At 46.2% G+C, this 20,430-nt stretch overlaps 1 protein-coding gene across 3 annotated transcripts in view; it reads right to left on the bottom strand.

Moving 5' to 3' along the window:
• The window catches only part of IFT80 (intraflagellar transport 80), a 543,739-nt gene that overhangs the window by 33,610 nt on the left and 489,699 nt on the right, over window positions 1–20,430 (bottom strand). For all 3 annotated transcript variants that reach the window (XM_069213254.1, XM_069213255.1, XM_069213256.1), the window contains exon 16: window positions 15,441–15,612. In XM_069213254.1, the coding sequence (XP_069069355.1) occupies window positions 15,441–15,612 (172 nt within the window). The remainder of the gene's footprint in view (window positions 1–15,440; window positions 15,613–20,430) is intronic.

The raw sequence follows: 20,430 nt of genomic DNA, 5'->3' as shown, positions 1-20,430 counted from the left end.
TGGGTAGAAATTTTTGATTTATTCTAACTACTATTTTGGGATTGTGAATTTTAAAGAAGGGTTCTTCTAAAGTGAATGCTTGAATTTCACTTCCTCCTTAAGGAAGTAATTGCTACCAGGAAAGCAACTTTCCATGAGAGAAACTGAAGTGAGCAAGAATGCATGGGTTCAAATGGTGGACCCATAAGCCTTTTGAGCACAATGTTAAGATTCCAGGCTGCAGCAGGTGGAGTTCTTGGTGTAATAACTATTTTAAGGCCTTCCATATAAGCTTTTATGACAGGAATTCTAAAGAGAGTGGTATACTGTCTGTTTTGGAGGTAGGCTGATATTGCTGTTAAATGCATTTTAATAGATGAAAATGCAAGATTTGCTTTTTGTAAGTAAAGCAAATAGCATACAATATCCTGTGACAATGCTTTAAGGGGATCAATGTTTTCGGGTTGACAGTAATATACAAAATGTTTCCATTTAGCAGCATAGCACTGCCTGGTTGTAGGTTTATGTGCTTCCTTTAGAATGTCCATACATTCTCATGGAAGTTTTAAATATCCAAATTCCTCAAGAGCCAAATCGCCAGGTTGAGCATACAGGGATTGGGATGCCGGATTTGACCTTTGTTTTGAGTCAACAAGTCTTGTCTGTTGGGGAGCTTGTGATGTGGTACTACAGATAGATACACCAGTGTTGTGAACCAGTGTTGACATGCCCATGTCGGAGCTATGAGTATTATAGTCAGGGAAGTGTGAAGGATTTTGTTTACCAGAAACGGAATTAGTGGGAGAGTGGGAAAAGCGTAAGCAAATATCCATGACTAAATGATCCATAGAGCATTGCCCTTGGATCGAGGGTGTGGCTACATGGATGCGAAGTTTGGCCATGTTGTGTTTTCGCTTGTTGCGAAGAGGTCTATGTTTGGTGTTCCCCACATGTGAAAGTACTGTTGAAATACTTGTGGGAGAATCTCCCATTTGTGTATTTGTTGCTGCGTCTTGCCTAAGAGGTCTGCTAGTTGGTTGTGTATCCCTGGGATATACTCTGCTAATAGTTGAATGTGATTGTGAATTGCCCATTTACAAATTGTCTGTGCTAGAAGGGACAATTGAGATGAGTGTGTCCCCCCTGTTTCTGCAGATAATACATTGTTGTCATGTTGTCTGTCCTGTGTGGCATCTGTGGCTGGAATGTTTTGAGTGCTAAGTACACTGCCAGCAATTCCAAGTGGTTTATGTGGTAAGTCTGCTGAATTTAGTCCCATTCGCCCTGTATTGTAAGATTGTTGAAATGGGCTCCCCAACCTGTCATTGATGCATCTGTTGTGATTATGGTCTGTGGCACAGGGTTCTGAAATGGCTGCCCTTTTGATAAGTTGGTGTGATGCCACCATTGCAGAGAGTTGTAAGTCTGGCGGTCCAACAACACTAGATCGTGAAGTTGACCCTGTGCCTGAGACCACTGTTGTGAAATACACTGTTGCTGGGGTCTCATGTTTAGACATGCATTGGGCACTATTGATATGCAGGATGCCATAATTCCCAACAGTTTCATGATAAACCTTACTGTGTAAGTTTGTATTGTAGCTGAGATATGAGAATATGGAGTGCTTAAATCCTTTGTGGGTTTGGGTAGGCTAATGCTGACTGAGTGTTCAGAATTGCCCCCAGATATGGTTGTATGTGCGCTGGCTGAAGGTGAGACTTCTGGTAATTGATTATGAACCCTATACTGTGTAGGGTATTGATTGTGTATTGTATGTGTTGACAGGTTTGAATGGTGCTGGCTTTTATGAGCCAGTCATCCAGATAGGGAAAGAAATGTATATACTGTCTTCTGAGGTATGCTGCAACCACTACTAGGCATTTAGTAAATACCCTGGGTGCTGCTGTTACTCCAAAGGGTAGCACTTTGAATTGGTAGTGCTTGCCTGCAATCACAAACCTCAAGTATATGCGGTGTGCTGAATGTATGGGAATATGGAAGTAAGCATCTTTTGGATCTAATGCTGTAATGTAGTCTTGTTGTTCTAACAAAGGGATGATATCCGGAAGAGTGACCATGTGGAAATGCACTGAGAGAATACAGTGACTGAGAAGTCTGAGCTCGAGGAATGGTCGGAGAGTGCCATCCTTGTTTGGTATGAGGAAGTATAGAGAATAAACTCCGGTTCCTTTTTGATTGATGGGTAGTACCTCTATTGCACCTTTGAGTAGAAGAAATTCTACCTCTTGTTTTAGCAGAACAATGTGTTCCGGAGAAAGCCTTTTGTGAACGAGGGGGAATGTTTGGTGGAGTGGAGATGAGTTCTAGGCAATACCCATTGTGGATAATTGACAGTACCCATTGATCTGATGTAATTTGTTGCCAATGATGGTGGAAATTTTGCAGTCTTTCTCCTACAGATGTGTGGTGTGTGGGGATGCAGGGAAAGTCACTGCTTTGATGAAGTGGAGGCACTTCTTGTGGCAGTGGATTTGCCCCTACCTCTGAAATTGCGTCCTCTGTAGGAACCCCTGAAAGACCCCCTGGAATAAACCTGTTGTCCCTGTTTTTGTTGTGATGTAGAGGCCTTTGATGTTTAAGGTTTAAAACCTCCTCTGAATTGGGGCTTAGGAAAAGTGCCCCGAAAAGATGTTGTGGAAATGGCACCCATTGCCTTTGCTGTATCGGTATCCTTTTATAATTTTTCAATGGTGGTATCCACCTCAGGTCCAAATGAACGAGTTACTTACCTTCGGTAACGACTTTTCTGGTGGATACATTAGCTACCTGTGGATTCCTCACCTCATGAATACTCCCATGGCGCCAGCATTCTACGGAAATCTTCTTACTAGTCTCTGCACGTCGACGAGGACGTCACTGTCTCGCACGCGACGCCGTCTGACGTCATACAGGCAATAAGAGGTCCTCGACGACGTGCGGACGTCAGTACCAATCATTTTTTACGTGCATGAGAACAACCAGGCAATGCAATGAAAGAACAAAGCAACATCCATTATAATGTAAAAATACACCACATTGTATGAATAACTGTAAATCTTTTTATGTACATATATATATATATATATATATATATATAAAACTCTCTCTTTTAAAATATATACACACACCAAGTATATACATAAAGATATATAGACATATACCTACATATATATAAATATATTATATATATACATCTATTGCACCCTCAAAGACCAAGAGGAGCACACTCAAGGATTACTTGGCAAGACCATAAAGGCAACGGGGAGGCGGGTGGGACCGTGAGGAATCCACAGGTAGCTAATGTATCCACCAGAAAAGTCGTTACCGAAGGTAAGTAACTCGTTCTTCTGATGGATACAACTACCTGTGGATTCCTCACCTCATGAATAGAGTCCCAAAGCAGTACCACGCCCGGCGGTGGGTGCCTAAATGGTCAAACCAAGAAATCCTGCAGCACTGACCGTGCAAAATGGCCGTCCCTTCTAACCTCAGAATCTAAACAGTAATGTTTTGCAAAAGTGTGAAGGGACGACCAAGTTGCGGCCTTGCAGATGTCGACCACAGGAACACCTCTGGCTAAGGCCGAAGTGGCCGACTTAGCTCTGGTGGAATGAGCTCTAATGCCCTCAGGAGGATCCTTCTTTGCCAAAGAGTAACATATTTTAATGCAAAGAACAACCCACCTGGATAGTGTTCTCTTGTGGACTGCCTTTCCTCTCCTCTTGCCCACGTATCCAATAAACAGCTGATCCTCCAGCCTGAAATCCTTTGTTCTATCGATAAAGAAGCTCAACGCTCTCTTTGGGTCCAGACGGTGCAGTCTTTCTTCCTCTTTGGAAGGATGAGGCGGAGGATAGAACGTGGACAAAGTAATTGCCTGAGCCAAATGGAAGGGTGAAACAACCTTCGGGAGGAAAGCAGCCTTGGTCCTCAACACCACCTTATCCCCATAAAAAGTTGTATAAGGGGGTTTTACTGATAAGGCCTGCAACTCACTCACTCTCCTTGCTGATGTTATAGCTATCAGGAAGACTGTTTTTAAAACCAAATACCTCAAGGGGCAAGAATGCATAGGTTCAAAAGGGGACCCCATAAGGAAAGTCAGGACTAAGGACAAATCCCATTGCGGCATAACGAATGGCTTTGGAGGATATTGATTTAGAAGACCTTTCAAGAATCTGATAACAATAGGGGATTTAAATAAAGATGGTTGGTCTGGAAGACATATGAAGGCTGACAAGGCCGATAAATAACCTTTAATGGTAGCCACTGCACAGCCTTTCTGCGCCAGAGATAGAGCAAAAGACAAAACGTCCGATAGATGAGCATGTAAAGGATCAATCTGCCTCTCTCCACACCACGCAACAAATTTAGACCACCTATTAGCGTAGATAGATTTAGTGGAGTGTCGCCTGGCCGCTAATATAACATCCACTACCTCAGGCGGGAGAGAGAAGGAACTCAGGTTGCCCCGTTCAATCTCCAGGCATGTAGGTGCAGACTCTGGAGGTTGGGGTGTAGAACCTGCCCCTGCGACTGTGAGAGGAGGTCTGCCCTGAAAGGGAGACGGAGCGGCGGGCACGTTGAGAGTTGGAGAAGGTCGGAGTACCACACCCTCCTTGGCCAATCCGGAGCTATTAAGATTACTAGAGCCCGGTCTTGGCGAATCTTCCTCAATACTCGAGGAATCAAGGGTATGGGAGGAAACGCGTAAAGCAACTGGCCGCACCAGGTCATTTGAAACGCGTCCCCCAACGCTTCCTGCATCGGATACTGAAGGCTGCAGAACAACGGACAATGCGCGTTCTCTCGAGTGGCGAACAGATCTACCCGAGGAAACCCCCACTTGTGGAAGATTAAACGGACTTGATCTGGATGGAGACGCCACTCGTGGTCTGCCGAGAAGTGGCGACTGAGACTGTCCGCACGCACGTTCAAGACTCCGGCCAGATGGTTTGCTATCAAGCAAATCCGATGGTCCTTTGCCCAGGACCATAGTCGAAGAGCTTCTCTGCAGAGAAGGTACGACCCCACTCCTCCCTGCTTGTTTATGTACCACATCGTGGTAGTATTGTCCGTTAGGACCTGTACCGACTGACCACGAAGGGAAGGGAGGAAGGCCTTGAGAGCCAGACGTACAGCCCGTAACTCTAACAGATTGATGTGAAAAATCTGTTCCTCTGGAGACCAAAGACCTTTGATCTCCAGATCCCCCAGATGAGCTCCCCACCCTAGAGTGGAAGCATCCGTTATGACTGTGGCCACTGGTGGCGACTGCTGGAACGGCTTTCCTTGTGAAAGATTGTTGCCTGCAATCCACCACTTCAAATCCACAGCAGCATCTCTGGAGATCTTGACAGTACCCTCTAGATCCCCTCTGTGTTGAGACCACTGCCTTCGGAGGCACCACTGAAGAGCCCTCATGTGCCAGCGAGCATGCATGACCAACAGAATGCAGGAGGCAAAAAGACCGAGCAGACGAAGGACCTTGAGGACTGGAACTACCGCTCCATTTCGAAACATTGGAACCAAATCCTGAATATCTTGAATCCGCTGAGGCGGAGGAAAGGCCCGACCCAATGTTGTATCCAGTACTGCCCCTATGAACAGGAGGCGCTGAGAGGGCTCCAGGTGAGATTTGGGCTCGTTCACCGAAAAGCCCAGGTCGAACAACAACTGGGTTGTTGACTGCAGATGACGCAACACAAGCTCCGGGGACTTGGCTTTGATCAACCAATCGTCCAAGTAAGGGAATACTGCTATCCCCTTCCTTCTGAGCTCTGCCGCAACCACCGACATCACCTTCGTGAAGACTCGAGGTGCTGAAGTAAGACCAAACGGAAGGACCGCAAACTGGTAGTGTTGCGATCCCACCACAAACCGGAGATACTTCCTGTGTGACTTGAGTATCGGGATATGAAAGTAAGCATCCTGCAAGTCGACAGACACCATCCAGTCTTCCATGTTCAACGCCAAAAGCACCTGTGCTAGGGTCAGCATCTTGAACTTTTCCTGCTTGAGGAACCAATTCAAGATCCTCAGGTCCAGAATTGGTCTCAAACGACCATCCTTCTTGGGAATCAGGAAATACCTTGAGTAAACTCCTTGACCCCTTTCCTGCTCCGGGACCAACTCCACCGCGCCCTTTAAAAGGAGGACTTCTACCTCCTGTTCTAGCAACAGGAGGTGTTCTTGTGAACAATACGAAGGGCGGGGCGGGATGAGGGGCGGAAACTCCCGAAAGGGAAGGGTGTAGCCTTTTCCCACAACACTGAGAACCCAAGTGTCCGACGTAACAGTCTCCCATTTGGTGAGAAAATGCTGTAATCTTCCCCCTACAGGAGAGGAGTGAGTGGGAAATGGTGGAAGCCTAAGGCTGCTTCCCCTGCTGCACCCCGCCAGAGGATGAGGAAGAGGCAGAGTGCTGCTGAGAGGCTCCCCTGGTGCGGACCCTACCCCTCCCCCTAAAAGATCTATAGGGGTGGGAAGAGGCAGGTTGCTGATATCTTCCCCGAAAGGAAGAGGAGGAAGAGCCACGCCCAAATCCACGAAACCTCCTGAAGAATCTGGAAGAGGCCGTGGAAGAAGGAGCTTGGAGTCCCAACGACTTAGCCGTGGCCCTGCTCTCCTTAAAACGTTCCAAGGCCGAATCAGCCTTAGCCCCAAACAGTTTGTCCCCATCAAACGGGAGATCCAACAATGTGGACTGTACATCTGCCGAAAAGCCCGAGTTACGGAGCCAGGCCTGTCTCCTTTCCACCACAGTTGTGCCCATTGCTCTGGCTACCGAGTCGGTGGTATCCAGTCCCGTCTGGATAATTTGGGTCGCAGCAGCCTGGGCATCAGAGACAAGATCCAAAAGACCCTGGGGAAGCTCTGTAAACGAAGAGGAGATGTCATCCATCAGAGCATGAATATACCTCCCCAGGATACAGGTCGCATTAGTGGCCTTTAACGCCAGACTGCAGGACGAAAAAATCTTCTTGGACTGCGCCTCTAGCTTTTTTGAGTCTCTGTCCCCAGGCACCGTCGGGAAAGAACCAGGCGCTGACTTGGACGAACAGGAGGCCTGCACTACCAAGCTCTCCGGCGTAGGGTGCCTAGATAGGAAACCAGGATCAGTTGGAGCCGTCCGATACCTCCTGGCCACGGCTCTGTGAACTGCTGGGGAAGATGCCGGCCTCTTCCACACCTCTAAAACCGGATCCAGCAGAGCGTCATTAAAAGGTAACAGAGGCTCCGCCGCGGCTGAGGCCGGATGCAACACCTCCGTCAAAAGGTTTTGTTTTGCCTCCACCACCGGCAAAGGCAGGTCCAAAAAACTAGCTGCCTTCCGTACCACTGTATGAAAGGAAGCAGCTTCCTCAGTATATTCCCCCGGGGACGAAAGGTCCCACTCAGGGGAAGTGTCCAGCCCACTGGCCGACTCCAGTCCACGCAGCCCATCACCCGAGTCCTCTAGCTCTCCTTCCTCTAGGGCTCGTTGGTACTCCTGCTCTTCTAGTACCCGGAGAGCACGTCTCCTCGAATGAAGTCGTTGTTCAATACGCGGAGTCGACAATGCCTCCGCCGAAGTCGAAGATCGGCGCCGATCTTCAGAAGCCACCGACGCCGCGTCCGGCGCCACATGTAACTTCGGCGCCGACGAAAGAGCAGCTGAAGCAGATGGACCCACCGGAGTCACAGGCCGAAATCCCGACGTCGACGGGATGAAAATCCCCGGGGCCAATCCTTCAGAAGCCACCGGAGCGGCCACCGGCGCCGACACTGGCGCCGAGCCCACGTTCCCAAACGGGAGAAAGGGCATAAAGGGTGCCGGCCGAAGAGGCGCAGGATCACCCAAAGAAAAGGCCAAAGGCCCAGCCGGAGCACCCCCTGGAGCCATCTGTTGGAAGATGGCATACATCGCATTCAAGAATGCGGAACTATCGGCTCCAGGGGTGGGAAAAGCCGGATACTGGGGTGCCTGTCTCGGAGGCGACCCCGACTCCGGCCTCGGCGTCTGCGCCGGAGAAAACACTTGAGGCTCCAATACCTCAATCACCGACGCCTGTCCAGGCGAAGTTGGTGACGCCGGAGAGGCCAACGGCGTCGAAGGATGCGGCGTCACCGTGGGGCTGACCTCCCATGTCTTTCGGCGCCGATCCGGAGACCTGGAACGAGCCTCCCTTGAATGACGCCGAGATTCTCTACGGCGCCGGGAGTCTCGATGACGCCGATGTTTTGGAGAAGACTTCTTGTGATGCTTCTCCTTTGACTTGGCCATAAACAGCTTCGCCTCACGTTCTTTAAGGGCCTTCGGATTCATGTGCTGACATGAATCACAAGTCGAGACGTCGTGGTCGGAGCTCAAACACCAAAGGCAATCGGAATGAGGATCCGTCACCGACATCTTGCCTCCACACTCACGACAAGGCTTAAATCCAGACTTTCTCTGCGACATTATTTCCACGGAGAAAGAGTACGCAGCAAGATATACACTGTAACCGCAAGAGTAACAGTTGCTCCCTCGAAGATAACCGTTTCGAATGCACGGAAAAAAGGGAACTGACGTCCGCACGTCGTCGAGGACCTCTTATTGCCTGTATGACGTCAGACGGCGTCGCGTGCGAGACAGTGACGTCCTCGTCGACGTGCAGAGACTAGTAAGAAGATTTCCGTAGAATGCTGGCGCCATGGGAGTATTCATGAGGTGAGGAATCCACAGGTAGTTGTATCCATCAGAAAGTAGGTGTTTATTGAATGGCATATTAAGGACCGCTTGCTGTATCTCAGGTTTGAATCCTGAGGCCCGCAACCAAGCATGCCTTCTGATCATAACACTAGTATTAATTCCCCTAGCAGCGGTGTCAGCTGCGTCCAGTGCGGATCTAATTTGGTTGTTGGCAATAGCTTGTCCTTCTGTCACTACATGCTGTGCCTTTTTTTGGTATTCTGTATGGAGATATTGAAGGAACTCCTGCATTTCGTTGCAGTGGGCCCTATCATAACTGGTTAAAAGAGCTTGGAAGTTGGCAATCCTCCACTGATTTGCAGCTTGAGTTGCCACTCTTTTGCCTGCTGCACTGAATTTGCGGCTCTCTTTATCAGGGGGAGGAGAATTCCCTGTGGACTGACTATTTCCCCTTTTCCTAGCTGCACTGACCACAATGGAACCAGGAGGCAATTGTTGTGATAATTGGGTCTGATGGTGCAGCTTTATATTTCTTATCCACTCTAGGTGTTAGTACCATAGCCTTTGCCGGCTCTTCAAAAAATTTTATCAGCATATTTTAACATGCCTGGTAGCATGGGCAAACACTGGTACTGCTTATGTGTAGAGGATAGGGTGTTGACTAGGAAATCATCCTCTGTAGGCTCAGAGTGCAGCTGCACATTGTGGTATGTGGCTGCTCTGCAAATACATGATTATAGGCTGTGGTGTCTTCAGGTGGCGATGGCCTTGTGGGATACAGATCAGGGTCATTAGATGGAATTGGGTCAGAATCGAACATATCACATGGTTTCATATTTTAAGGATTATCACCCACATAACCCCAATGTGAGGAGACAGGAGATTGTGCAGAAAACTGTGTAGGTGAAGGTGGTGGAGTGTCAGCTGGTGTAGAAGTAGGAAGGAAAGGCGAATGCGTTGGAGAAGGCTGATGCACTGCCTTTGGCTTCTCCTTGTGTTTAAATATTTTCACTGGTAAAGTTCCAGATTCCAAACTTTCTTGGAATGACAGTTTCCTCTTGGTCATAGGAGAAGGAGAGGCAATAATTTTCCCTGTAGCCTTTCGGATTTGTATTTTCCTCTGTTTATGGTCCATGACCTCAAGAATGGGCCTAATGTCTGTTGACTCCTCTGAAGATGGAGCAGGTTTATTTCCCAAAAATGTATGCTCTGAAAGCTTGGTGATAGACTGCTTTAAACGGGCTCAAAATGTGGTCTCTGAAGCAGATTAATGTTACTTCCGCTCCGCAGAGGAGCTTGAATGCTTCGGCTCTGAGGTGGTATGTAGCCGTTTTGGTTCCAACGTGAAGCTTCCATCTTATGACTCGATCCCGAAACAGGTGTGGCAGTCTGTGTGGTGGAGTGCATTTTGGCTTTTTTCGACACCAAACCTGAGGGCCGGTCATCAAGATGTAATTTTTGGGTCCGACTATGGCCGGCAAGAAGTGGTGGATCCATGGCCTACTGTGCTGACTTTTTAAGCTGTTTTTGGTGATGGGAAGGGGCTGGCATACTCACGTACTATGCTGCAGGAATAACTTGGCTGTCCCCATCTGAGTCACGGTCGGATTCGGAGTCTGCAATGGAAACTGCAGTCTGCGCCTGCTCCTCACCGAAAATGTTGGGCGTTTGTTCTGTTGACTTCGATGCCATCTCTAGCTGTCTTGCTCTTCGATCCGGTAAAGTCTTCTTGGATCGGAAGGATCGGCAAACCTCCCAAGATTATTCCTTATGATCTGGAGAGAGGCAGAGGTTGCACACCGAGTGTTGGTCGGTGTAGGGCAACTTGGCATGGCACCGAGGGCAGAATCGAAATGGAGGCCGATCCATGAGCCTGTGATGCAGTACGCCAGAGAAGGCCTGAGCAGGGCGCGGGCGCCCGAAAGGGCATTTAAATGATCCTGAAGCTACAATCGGATTGAGGGTAGTGAGAAAACGAATTTGAAAACGATACCGACGTTGTAAGAAATGATAGAGAAGTTCAGATAGTACCGAACCGAGATCTACCAGAGCGAGAGAGAACACGTCCGAACCCGACAGCGGAAAGAAAACAATCAAACAAAGGACTCTATATTCATGCACACTATCATCGAGAGGAGGAGTTACTTGATCGCTTGACTCGAAAAAGCTTCTTTGAAGAAAAACAACTTGTAACACTCTGAGGCAAACACTTGATGCCGAACCTATGCAAAGCATGTGTATCTGCAGCTACACATGGCACTGAACATATATACTGTATATATATATATATATATATATATATATATATATACACATATTTATGTTTGATTGTTAGGGTACTGCCCGGCTTTAGACTGAATCTGGAGATTTTTTCCAGAAATGCTGCCTGTGTACTGGATGTTTTTGATAAATGGCTTCACTGTGACTTCATACTGCCCCAGACGTATCTGAGCGAGCCTCACATACGCATTACCCCTGGGTGCTGATGTCAGTTTCTTCATTTTTCTACTTCCACGTCCTCAGAAGGGAAGTAGTTCAAACAAGCTGCAGGTGACAGTGAGCCAAAATCTAACTTGGTACCTTATTATCATGTTCAGGACTACATTGTATGGAATGGGGATGTGGATGGAAGTGGGACTATTCTCAAGAAAGACCATTACTGAAGGTAAGTAAATTGCTCTTCTGATGGATATGTCTAATAATAGATTATTTGCTTGTAGAACAGATACTACAACAGTACCTCCCAAAGGCAGGTTGTCTGAGAAGTGGACTCAATTAAGACTAGCAAGACTGAGAAGGCAAAATGATAAACCAGACAGACCCGACTATCAAGGCAGTAGTGTTTCCTGATCATGTGCACCTATGCAAATGCTGCAGTCTCAAGGACATTCTGAACCGACACCCCTCTCCCAGGGTTAAACCAATGGAGCCTCTCCTTTTGAGAAGAGAATGACAGCAGGGCAATCGTTGACCATCAATAATGGGTAATACCATCTTTGGCAGGAAGGTAGCCCAATGTCAGGAATAAGGCTGTGCGCTGTCCAGGTCCCGCCCAAAACTCCGCTGCGCGGCTTTGCGGCGCTTTAAGCGCACCACTTGTCATCCCCTCTTGTGCCAAAGGTGACCATCAGAGTCGTCTGCCCAGTGGCAAAGCTCATAGAGCTACAGGTTCAGGACATTGGTGGACAAGATGCACTTATCAGTGCTATTCTATGAAGGGACTACAATGCCCATGTTTTTAGAGGCAGCTGCCATCTTGGGATTGGCAGGCCTATAAAGCCCAGCCACACCCAAGCACGTTGCTCACTATTTTGAAGACTTTGATGCAGTCAGACCTCATTGAGGTTCCTCTGAAGAAGAGCAGATTTCCTGCATGGCAGATGGATGGCAAATCGGGGTATCCTTGTTTCCACGGTGAATTCAGATACGAGTAGGTCGTACTTGTAGCGGTAAGGTCTTGATGACTCTAATCTTGAAGGGAGTTGTTACTTCCAAAAGGTAAAGCGCCTCTTAGCACAACGAGCAAAGCGTTCTCAGTTTTCAGAGTAAAGCAGCCTTGGGGCGACGATTAAAGCGCTTCAGAGCACAGAAGTAAAGCGCCCCTTAGCACAACGAGCAAAGCGCTTCAGGACACACATGTAAAGCGCCTTTGGCACAGCAATCAATGCGCTTCAGTCCACATGAGGAAATTGCCTTTGGCACGGCAATCAAAGCGCTTCAGTCTGTATGAGTAAAGCGCCCTTGGCACAGCAATCAAAGCGCACCAGTCCACATGAGGAAAGTGCCCTTGGCACGGCAATCAAAGTGCTTCAGTCTGTATGAGTAAAGCGAGCTTGGCACAGTAATCAAAGCGCTCTAGTCCACATGAGTAAAGCACCCTTTGCACGGCAATCAAAGCGCTTCAGTCCACATGAGGAAGCGCCCTTGGCACGGTAATTAAAGCGCTTCAGTCTACGTGAGTAAAGCGCCCTTGGCACATCAATCAAAGTGCTTCAGTCCACATGAGGAAGGTTCTTGTTCTATGATTCAAAGAAGGGGTTTTGACCGCACTTCAAAAGAGGTCTCAATCTGATACCACAGAGACACCTTTAGTCAAGAGTCTATTGATGAGTTATAATGCTATGAATGAGTAAGTGCATATTTGTTCTAACCTTTTCTTTTCAGATCTCTCTACTTGCAGTTCCCTTCCCCCGACTGGCTTCATCATAACTCTGTGCTATAATAGCTTTCTGAGTTGGTGATGCCAGGAGGTGGGCCTTTTGTTCAGCAACGTGCAGATCCTGAGGAAAGGACACTGTGACACCCAAGTACTCAGCACAAATCGATCTGGGAAGAAAGTGGTGAAGAAATGTTGCACAAGGACTGCTTTACTTTGCTCATGCCGCACACAGGGATGATAAGAAAGACTGTCTTGATTGGCAGAAGCCGTAGTGAGCATCTGTACATAGACTTGAATGACGTGCACCAAGGGACATAAGAACTAGATTTAGGTCCCACTGAGGCAAGACAAATGGCTTTGGAGGGAACATATATGCCGGGCCCTTCACAAAACCATCACAACCAGAGATTTAAAGAGGCAGTTGATCAGGCATGCATAAAAAGGCTGGAAGGGCCACCAAATAACCCTTAACTGTGCCCACTGGAAAGCCAGGCTGGGCAACGACAAAACAAACAAAAGCACATTCAAAGGTCTTGCCTGCAGAGGGTCGAGACAACGTGCCTTGATGAGCGGTAGCAAAACTTTCAGGACCCGACTGATTGCCCCTACCTCCAAAAGGTTGATGTGGATCTGGCTCTCTTCTGGAGAAAAATAGGCACCTGGTAGCCAAATCTTTAAGATGGCTTCCCAACCCAGTAATGACACATCTGTTACAACTGTGACATCCAGGTGGGCAGGGGAGAACGGCATGCTGATCTGTCACGTTGGCCCCTGTCTGTCACCACACAGGGCTCAGAGTTGTCTCCTGCCAGATCTGGAGAGCTTTGGCAAGGCAACCCTCTCTGGAAAGGTATACCACTGGGATTTTGCAAGACTAAGTAAAGTCCCTTGTTAGTGTAATGAAAGGGAAGGATATAGTCTGCCTCCTTGTCATCATAATGTGTCATGCAGCAAAATAGGTATGCAATGAACTTATCAGAGCAGGGGTTTTATCCCCTAGAATACTGATGTGAAAGGAGAACACAAGGGTGAAGATGTGGCTGTACAGCCATTGTTTGTAGCTTCATTATTTCACAGCATAATATAGGGCTGGTGTGGGACAACGCTGGTTGAAGTCAACTCTGGTGCTGCAGTTGGATCCGTTACAAGCAGTGCCAGCATGGAATTAACTGGTGTGGACCCTGCGGCTGGAGTAGAAATGTGGACCCGCTCAAGTATGGGCCTGATAACAGGGCCAGAGGATACAGTCAGCATCTGAGGAGGGCCCGTGGAATGGAAATTGAACTGGAGACACATGCACTTTCTTGGGACCCAAAACGCATACCAGGGGCAGCAGGTAGTGTCTGTAAATTGCGCCTCATGTCTTCCTTCACAGCAACCACTTGCTGCCAGAATATTTGGGGTGTGCCTGGCAAAATGCTGGACTGGCTCAGAGTCAGAAGATGCAGAGCCCTGTGAGTGTCACCCTTGTATCTTCTCACCAGACATCCTGCGTGACTTTTTTGTGCTTACAGTGTGTTTTCGACTTCAACTCTCTGGAAAACTTCGAATGGAGCTTTGCACCAAACCAATCTCATGACCGTGATCAGGAATGGCCAAGTCACTTCTTAGAGTGGAAGGACCTCTGTTTCGAAAGTGACCTCTTTTGTGCTAAGCAACCTACTGCTTCACCTCCCACTGCTCGATCGTCTTCAAGTGTATGAGGGCTCTCTTACCAAGCAACTTCAAGTGGTGGCCAGAGCCCAAGTACCATATGCATACATTATGAGGGTCTATGACTTACCTCGGTTTCTTGCTGTAACTAATGGCCTGAGTCTTATTATTTTCAGGAGACACATCTTCCCTGGCACTTGTTCGCATAATTTGGGGGTAGGCCAAAAACGTACAACGTTTTTAATAGAGCCCAGGATCTGCATCAAAGGTTGTGGAAAGAAAGAAACTGATGTCAGTCTGCAGGGGTGGCGCTTTTATACCACAACCTTCCTGCGTATGGGAAACACTGCTGAAAAAATCTCCAGATCCAGTCTGACTCCAGGGAATATTTTCTGCTGTTAGAAACGCTACTTTTGTGAAAGAAGATTTCATATTATTTTTCTTTAACTCTGGGTATGTTCTTTTTCTTTATTTAATTCTCTCTCTCACTGTATCACTCACTCATATCACACTAGGGCCTTCATTACATGAGTCTTAAAATGGGCTAGTACTTCCCCACACCTGTAGTTATGAATACCATGGGCAACAGTGCCTCTGAGCTGGTGAAAATCCGTCCTATTACGTGCTCAGAAAATACTGAGGAAATGGTCATTCTGGGTCTCATTCACCTAGTAATTCCCCATTTTGAAATGGGTTGTCACCTGGAGATTTTGCCTGGTGAAATATCCGGTAGCAAGCTAAAAGATCAGCAGGCTTTTCATGGATCACGTAATAAAAACGGGGTCCGTGACTGCTGTTACTTGCACTAGAGGAATTAACCAGTCTCTTTTAAAGAACAAAGCGAACATGTTATAGAAAATTAAATAAAGTGTGCAGTTATGAAGTAATGAAAATCCTAGGACAAATTTAAAATTAAAGATTATGAGCACAATTATCTTCATGTTCATTACGATTATATATATTTCCTCAACTTACCTTTACAAACCGGCAGAGTCTTACCGCTTCTTCCCATTTAGAACTGGTAACATACTCATGAAGAATAGCAGGATACGGTGATATGTTGGTATGCACTAGTGAACCATCAGCTCTCCTCACTGTGACTCGATTCCCCACAAAACTCACAATCTGAGGGTTTTTGCCAAACTCACTGTTTAAAACATATAAAGTATATCAGAGAAGAAAAAATGAAATGTTAAGCACTGTATAAACGTAAAGGTAACAGCCAAAATTATTAAGTTAGAAAAATAAACAAAATCATACCGCAGAATTACATAGGAACATGACATAACATAGGAACATGACATAAAAACGTTTTGGGGATTCAACCTTAAATTATATTTACAAAAAAAAGTAATTCGCAACCACAGTCACAAAAAAAAAAAGTCATTTGAAGTTTCACGTCTGATCTATAAAAGCAGGATGACTGAAATTTTAAAAGAGAACTGAACATTAATAATAGTGGAACATCTGTCAAAATGGAGTTTCCACTTCTGTGGATTTAGATTTGGGGTTAGGGATGGGAAGTCTGATTTTACAGGTAAAAGGTCATGAAATTTGAGTAAAAGACCAACACCTTGATTGCCCTTAAGTATTCACAAACATTTTGCAAGCAGTTTCTCATCACTGAAACCCACCTAAAACAAACTCCGGTAAAAGGCCAGAGTAAGAAATCCTCCGGTTTCTTGGGGGTGTAGTGGAAGTGGTTTGTCTACGGGTAAAACTATTAGCAATGTAAAGAAAAAATACAATTGACATTTCCTCGTGCTGTACTCAAGTTCCACCCGAAGTAAATTGTTATGAGTAATGTTTCACCAGTTTGAGTATTCAAGGAAATAAACAACGGAAATACATTTCCAGGAATTCTCCTGGGATTCTTTGTGGATCGCCAAAAAGTCCAGAATCTACCCCAAAACTCTATGTTAAGCAAGTTAAAGATGCAGAGCCAACATCGTCCTTTGTGCCTGTGAGTATTGTTTGCACTCAGCAGCTACTTCTGTTTTTAGATTTAAAATATCCCTAAACCCCTACTCAGGACATCCAAGGGCTCATTACTCCTTGATAGCACAGGAAATTTGAAACAGGTTTAAAACAGATTAATTTTTACAATACACATGAACACGTATAACTGTTACATCTGGTGCTCACTGGGTTTCTATCCCACCACGTGGCTACCAACATGGTAAAAAAATATTACAGTAAGTACAAGGCAGCCTACATTTCAGTACTACCAAAGGTCTTAGATGCTTGGTTAGAATGAACATCTTATTCTATTCTTCAGGGAGATAGAGATTTACTCATATAAAGTAATAATGTGAAAAATAAAGCACTCCTTCTTAAGATTCTATGGTTTCATAAACTAAGACAAATCTGACCATCTGTTCCTCACCAATTCTTAACAGTAGATTAATCTAACTTTAGATGAGACGCATTGCATTTTTTCATTGTGTAAAAAATATCAGGCCATAATTCAAGTGCACCTTGTGACTTAGAAGCGTCAGGAACCTACTTTAGCAGCAATAACGAGAATTAAACATTTCCAGTAAGTCTCTCTTGTCGACTGGAAAGAAGAAGAAAGGTACTTTCCTTTAACAGCAAGTTTAGAGCAATGGTGTCTTTCACAGATTCACATTCTTGAATATTTCCAATCATCAGGCTGTAGATCGTTGGTAACCAATGTTTTTCTGTAGTATACCTGGACATAAAACATTGGGAAACGCCACAGACTACCTACATCCTATCCAACCCATCTTTTGACTCCAGCCTTGGACAATCAGAGTAATACTCACTCAGCTCTATTGCCTTCAGAGGGTCCAACTGCCATATTGTTTCTAGCATATTAGTGATGATAGCATTTAGAAGTCAGCCTCATAGAAGAGGGAGTATCACATGTGAATGAATCTACGAAAGATAACAATGACGAAGAACCTCAATCAAAGTAAAAACTTTTTATTTCTTTAGCATTGGATCTTTCGTAAATTTACATGCCCGAATACAAACTATCAAAGCAGTAGTAAGCTCCACGTATGCAAATGGATTCCTATTTACAGCCAGTTCAACCGTTTCCATCGTGGACTTCTTTTCAATGTGGTACTGTATGACTAACGCATGCATGGACCTAAATATCTCTGCTTTACAAATCTTCATTTGCGAGATTCTGGTAAAAAGAGATGGTGTAGCCACCATTTCTCTTGTAGAATCTGGATGCCCTGAGAACTGTTCATAAACAATACACAGACATCTAGAGAATGCAAAGATCTCTCTACTGCAGACTTAAGAGTGTGGGAAAAATATAGGTGAGACTGTCTACTAATTTAGGTGGAAAAACAATACAAATTTTCGAATACATTTTGGAATAGTCCTAAAAAACACATTTTTACATCTTGTAAGAACAATTCTTAAGTGTGCATGGATCTCACTGATAGTTCTCACAGAAGTTAGACCAACAAAAATGGTATCTTCCTAGGCACATGGTGAATTGGTTCATATGAAGGCTTCATAAAGGTTCCCATGTTGGGGTAATCTTTGCTACAGGTGGGAAAGGTCTTATTACACCTCTCATGAACTGCTTAAGTTTTCTTGATCAGAACTGTAATTGACAGTCACACTACCTCTGATATCAAGAAATGGCTGCAAACTGCTCTGTAAGCGACGAAACATGCAACCCTAACGGAGTTAAATGGCAGAGAATATTTTAAAATTGATAAGGAGACATCTAGAACAAATCTAGATCTTGAGGTCGTACCCCAAATTAAAGATATTTTCTATTGCATTCCACAGGATTTCAAAGTGAAGTGAACTGCTAGCAATTTCTGACATCAGATTACCAGAAGATCTATGGCACCAAAATCTAACTCATGAGGAGCTAGGCTGAGAACTGGCAGGATCAGAGGTCGCGATGCATAATCCGAGCAGCACTGCAACAGACAATAGAAAAGGCTCCAAGTTCTCTACAGGTCTGGAAACTAAAGCTGCTCTGGCAAAGCTGGAGCTATTGGTATGTGTAGGAAGCTGGCTCTGTATACACTATATCAAAATGAGATATAGTGATATAGTGTGCACAGAGTCCAGGGGTTCCCAAGAGGCTTAACAGAGGCTAAAGGAGCTAATGTTAATGTTCTCTTTTGTGGTAGTGTGGTCGAGCGGTAAGGCTTATCAGAGGGTAGTGCAAAGCATTTGTTGTGTACACACAGACAATAAAAAAAGCACACACTCAATGACAACTCCAGACCAGTGGTTTTCATAGAGCAAAAATATATTTTCTTAATTTATTTCTAGAACCACAAGATTCAAGCTGAAGGTAAGTAATGCAATAGATTCGTATTCACACATATATCAATGATACTTTGTTTGAAATCGATGTTATACGTTTTTTGAAATATTGGCAATTATCTGTTTTAAATGTTGACACTTCAATTTTCAGAAACAGTTCCTGGGGGAAGAAAAGTTAGTACGATTTACAGGTAATTACTTGACTTACAGTTTCAGTCTACGGGGGTTAGGAAGTCCACAGGTTGGAGTTCAAGTAAACCCCAAACACCCACCACCAGCAACATAGGGCTAGCCAGGTGCAGAGGTCAAATTTGAGGCAAACTTAACATGGGCGCCTACGGAGACCAGGGGCACTCGGTTTCAGATCTGCAGGCAGGTAAGTACCTGCGTCTTCAGAGGGCAGACCTGGGGGTTTTAGAGGAGCACCGGGGGTGCCATAAGTAGGCACCGAACACACACCCTCAGCAGCACAGAGGCGGCTGGGTGCAGGGTGCAAACAGAGTCATGCTCCAAATGTTTTTCTATGAGGGGACCCCAGGGGTCAATTAGATGCTTCAGGCTGGGTCCAGGGGGTCGGAGAGGAAAAACCACAGGCTGGACAAGTAGGACGGCTGTCTGCTGAATATTGCTGCATGGTGGTCGGGTTCTCCAAGGCCTGGGGCCTGCAGGTGCAGTGTACCTTCAGACGTCGGATATCTTCATCCAGAGCTTTCGTGGTCAGGGAGGTCCTCTGGATTCACAATGCAAGTGCCGTTGTGTGGGGCAAGAGAGGTCAACCCAGGGTGGGCACTTGCTCAGAATCACCTGGGGATCCTCTCTAGCTGGTTGGGCCACCTGGACACGGGCTGTGGGCGTCAGGTGCAGAGTGTTCAGGAGCTTGCATATGTGGGGAGGCTCTGGAGTCCTTTGGAGTGGTTTCTTTTTGGACAGGATCACTGTCCTCAGGAGTCTTGGTCCTTGGGGTTACAGGGCAGTCCTCTGGAGCTTGGCAGAGGTCACTGTTCCCGCAGGACGCATTGCATTCTTGTTGCAGGTTCTTCGAAGCAGGAGACAGGCCTGTAGGGCTGGGGCCAAGTCAGTTTGCATCTTCCTTCTTCTCTCTCCTGGGGGTTCAGCTTAGCAGTCCTTCTTTCTTGTCAGGTCGTCAGGAATCTGACGTCTTCAGCTCAGGGGAGCACTTAAATCCTGGATTTAGGGGCGTTCCAGGATTTAGGGGCGTTCCAGGGGTCAGTAGCCAATGAAGCGCCTCCACCCAGGACAGGCTTTGCTTTTGACCACAGAGCACAAATGATCTCACCCCATGTGGTCAGAAACTTGTCTGGAAGTGGCTGGCTGGCACAGACTGATCAGTCTTGCACTAGCAGTTTGGCTAACATTCAGGGGGCATCTCTAAGATGTCCTCTGGGTGCATTTCTCAATAAATACCACACTGCCATCAGTGTTGGTTTATTGTGCTGAGTGAGAAATTTGAACCCAAACTTCCCAGTATTCAGTGACGCCATTATGGAACTGCTGAGTTTGTAATGACAAACTCCCAGACCATATACTCAATATGGCTACACTGCACTCACAATGTCTAAGAATGGACTTAGACACTGTAGAGGCATATTGCTTATGCAGCTATGATCTCACCTCTGGTATAGTACACCCTGCCTTAGGGCTGTAAGGCCTGCTAGAGGAGTGACTTTGCTATGCC

This window comes from Pleurodeles waltl, chromosome 11 (assembly GCF_031143425.1).
Source record: "Pleurodeles waltl isolate 20211129_DDA chromosome 11, aPleWal1.hap1.20221129, whole genome shotgun sequence".
NCBI classification, from domain to species: Eukaryota; Metazoa; Chordata; class Amphibia; order Caudata; family Salamandridae; genus Pleurodeles; species Pleurodeles waltl.
Note: the sequence above shows the minus strand (reverse complement) of the source record. Positions and strands in the feature narration are given on the sequence as shown.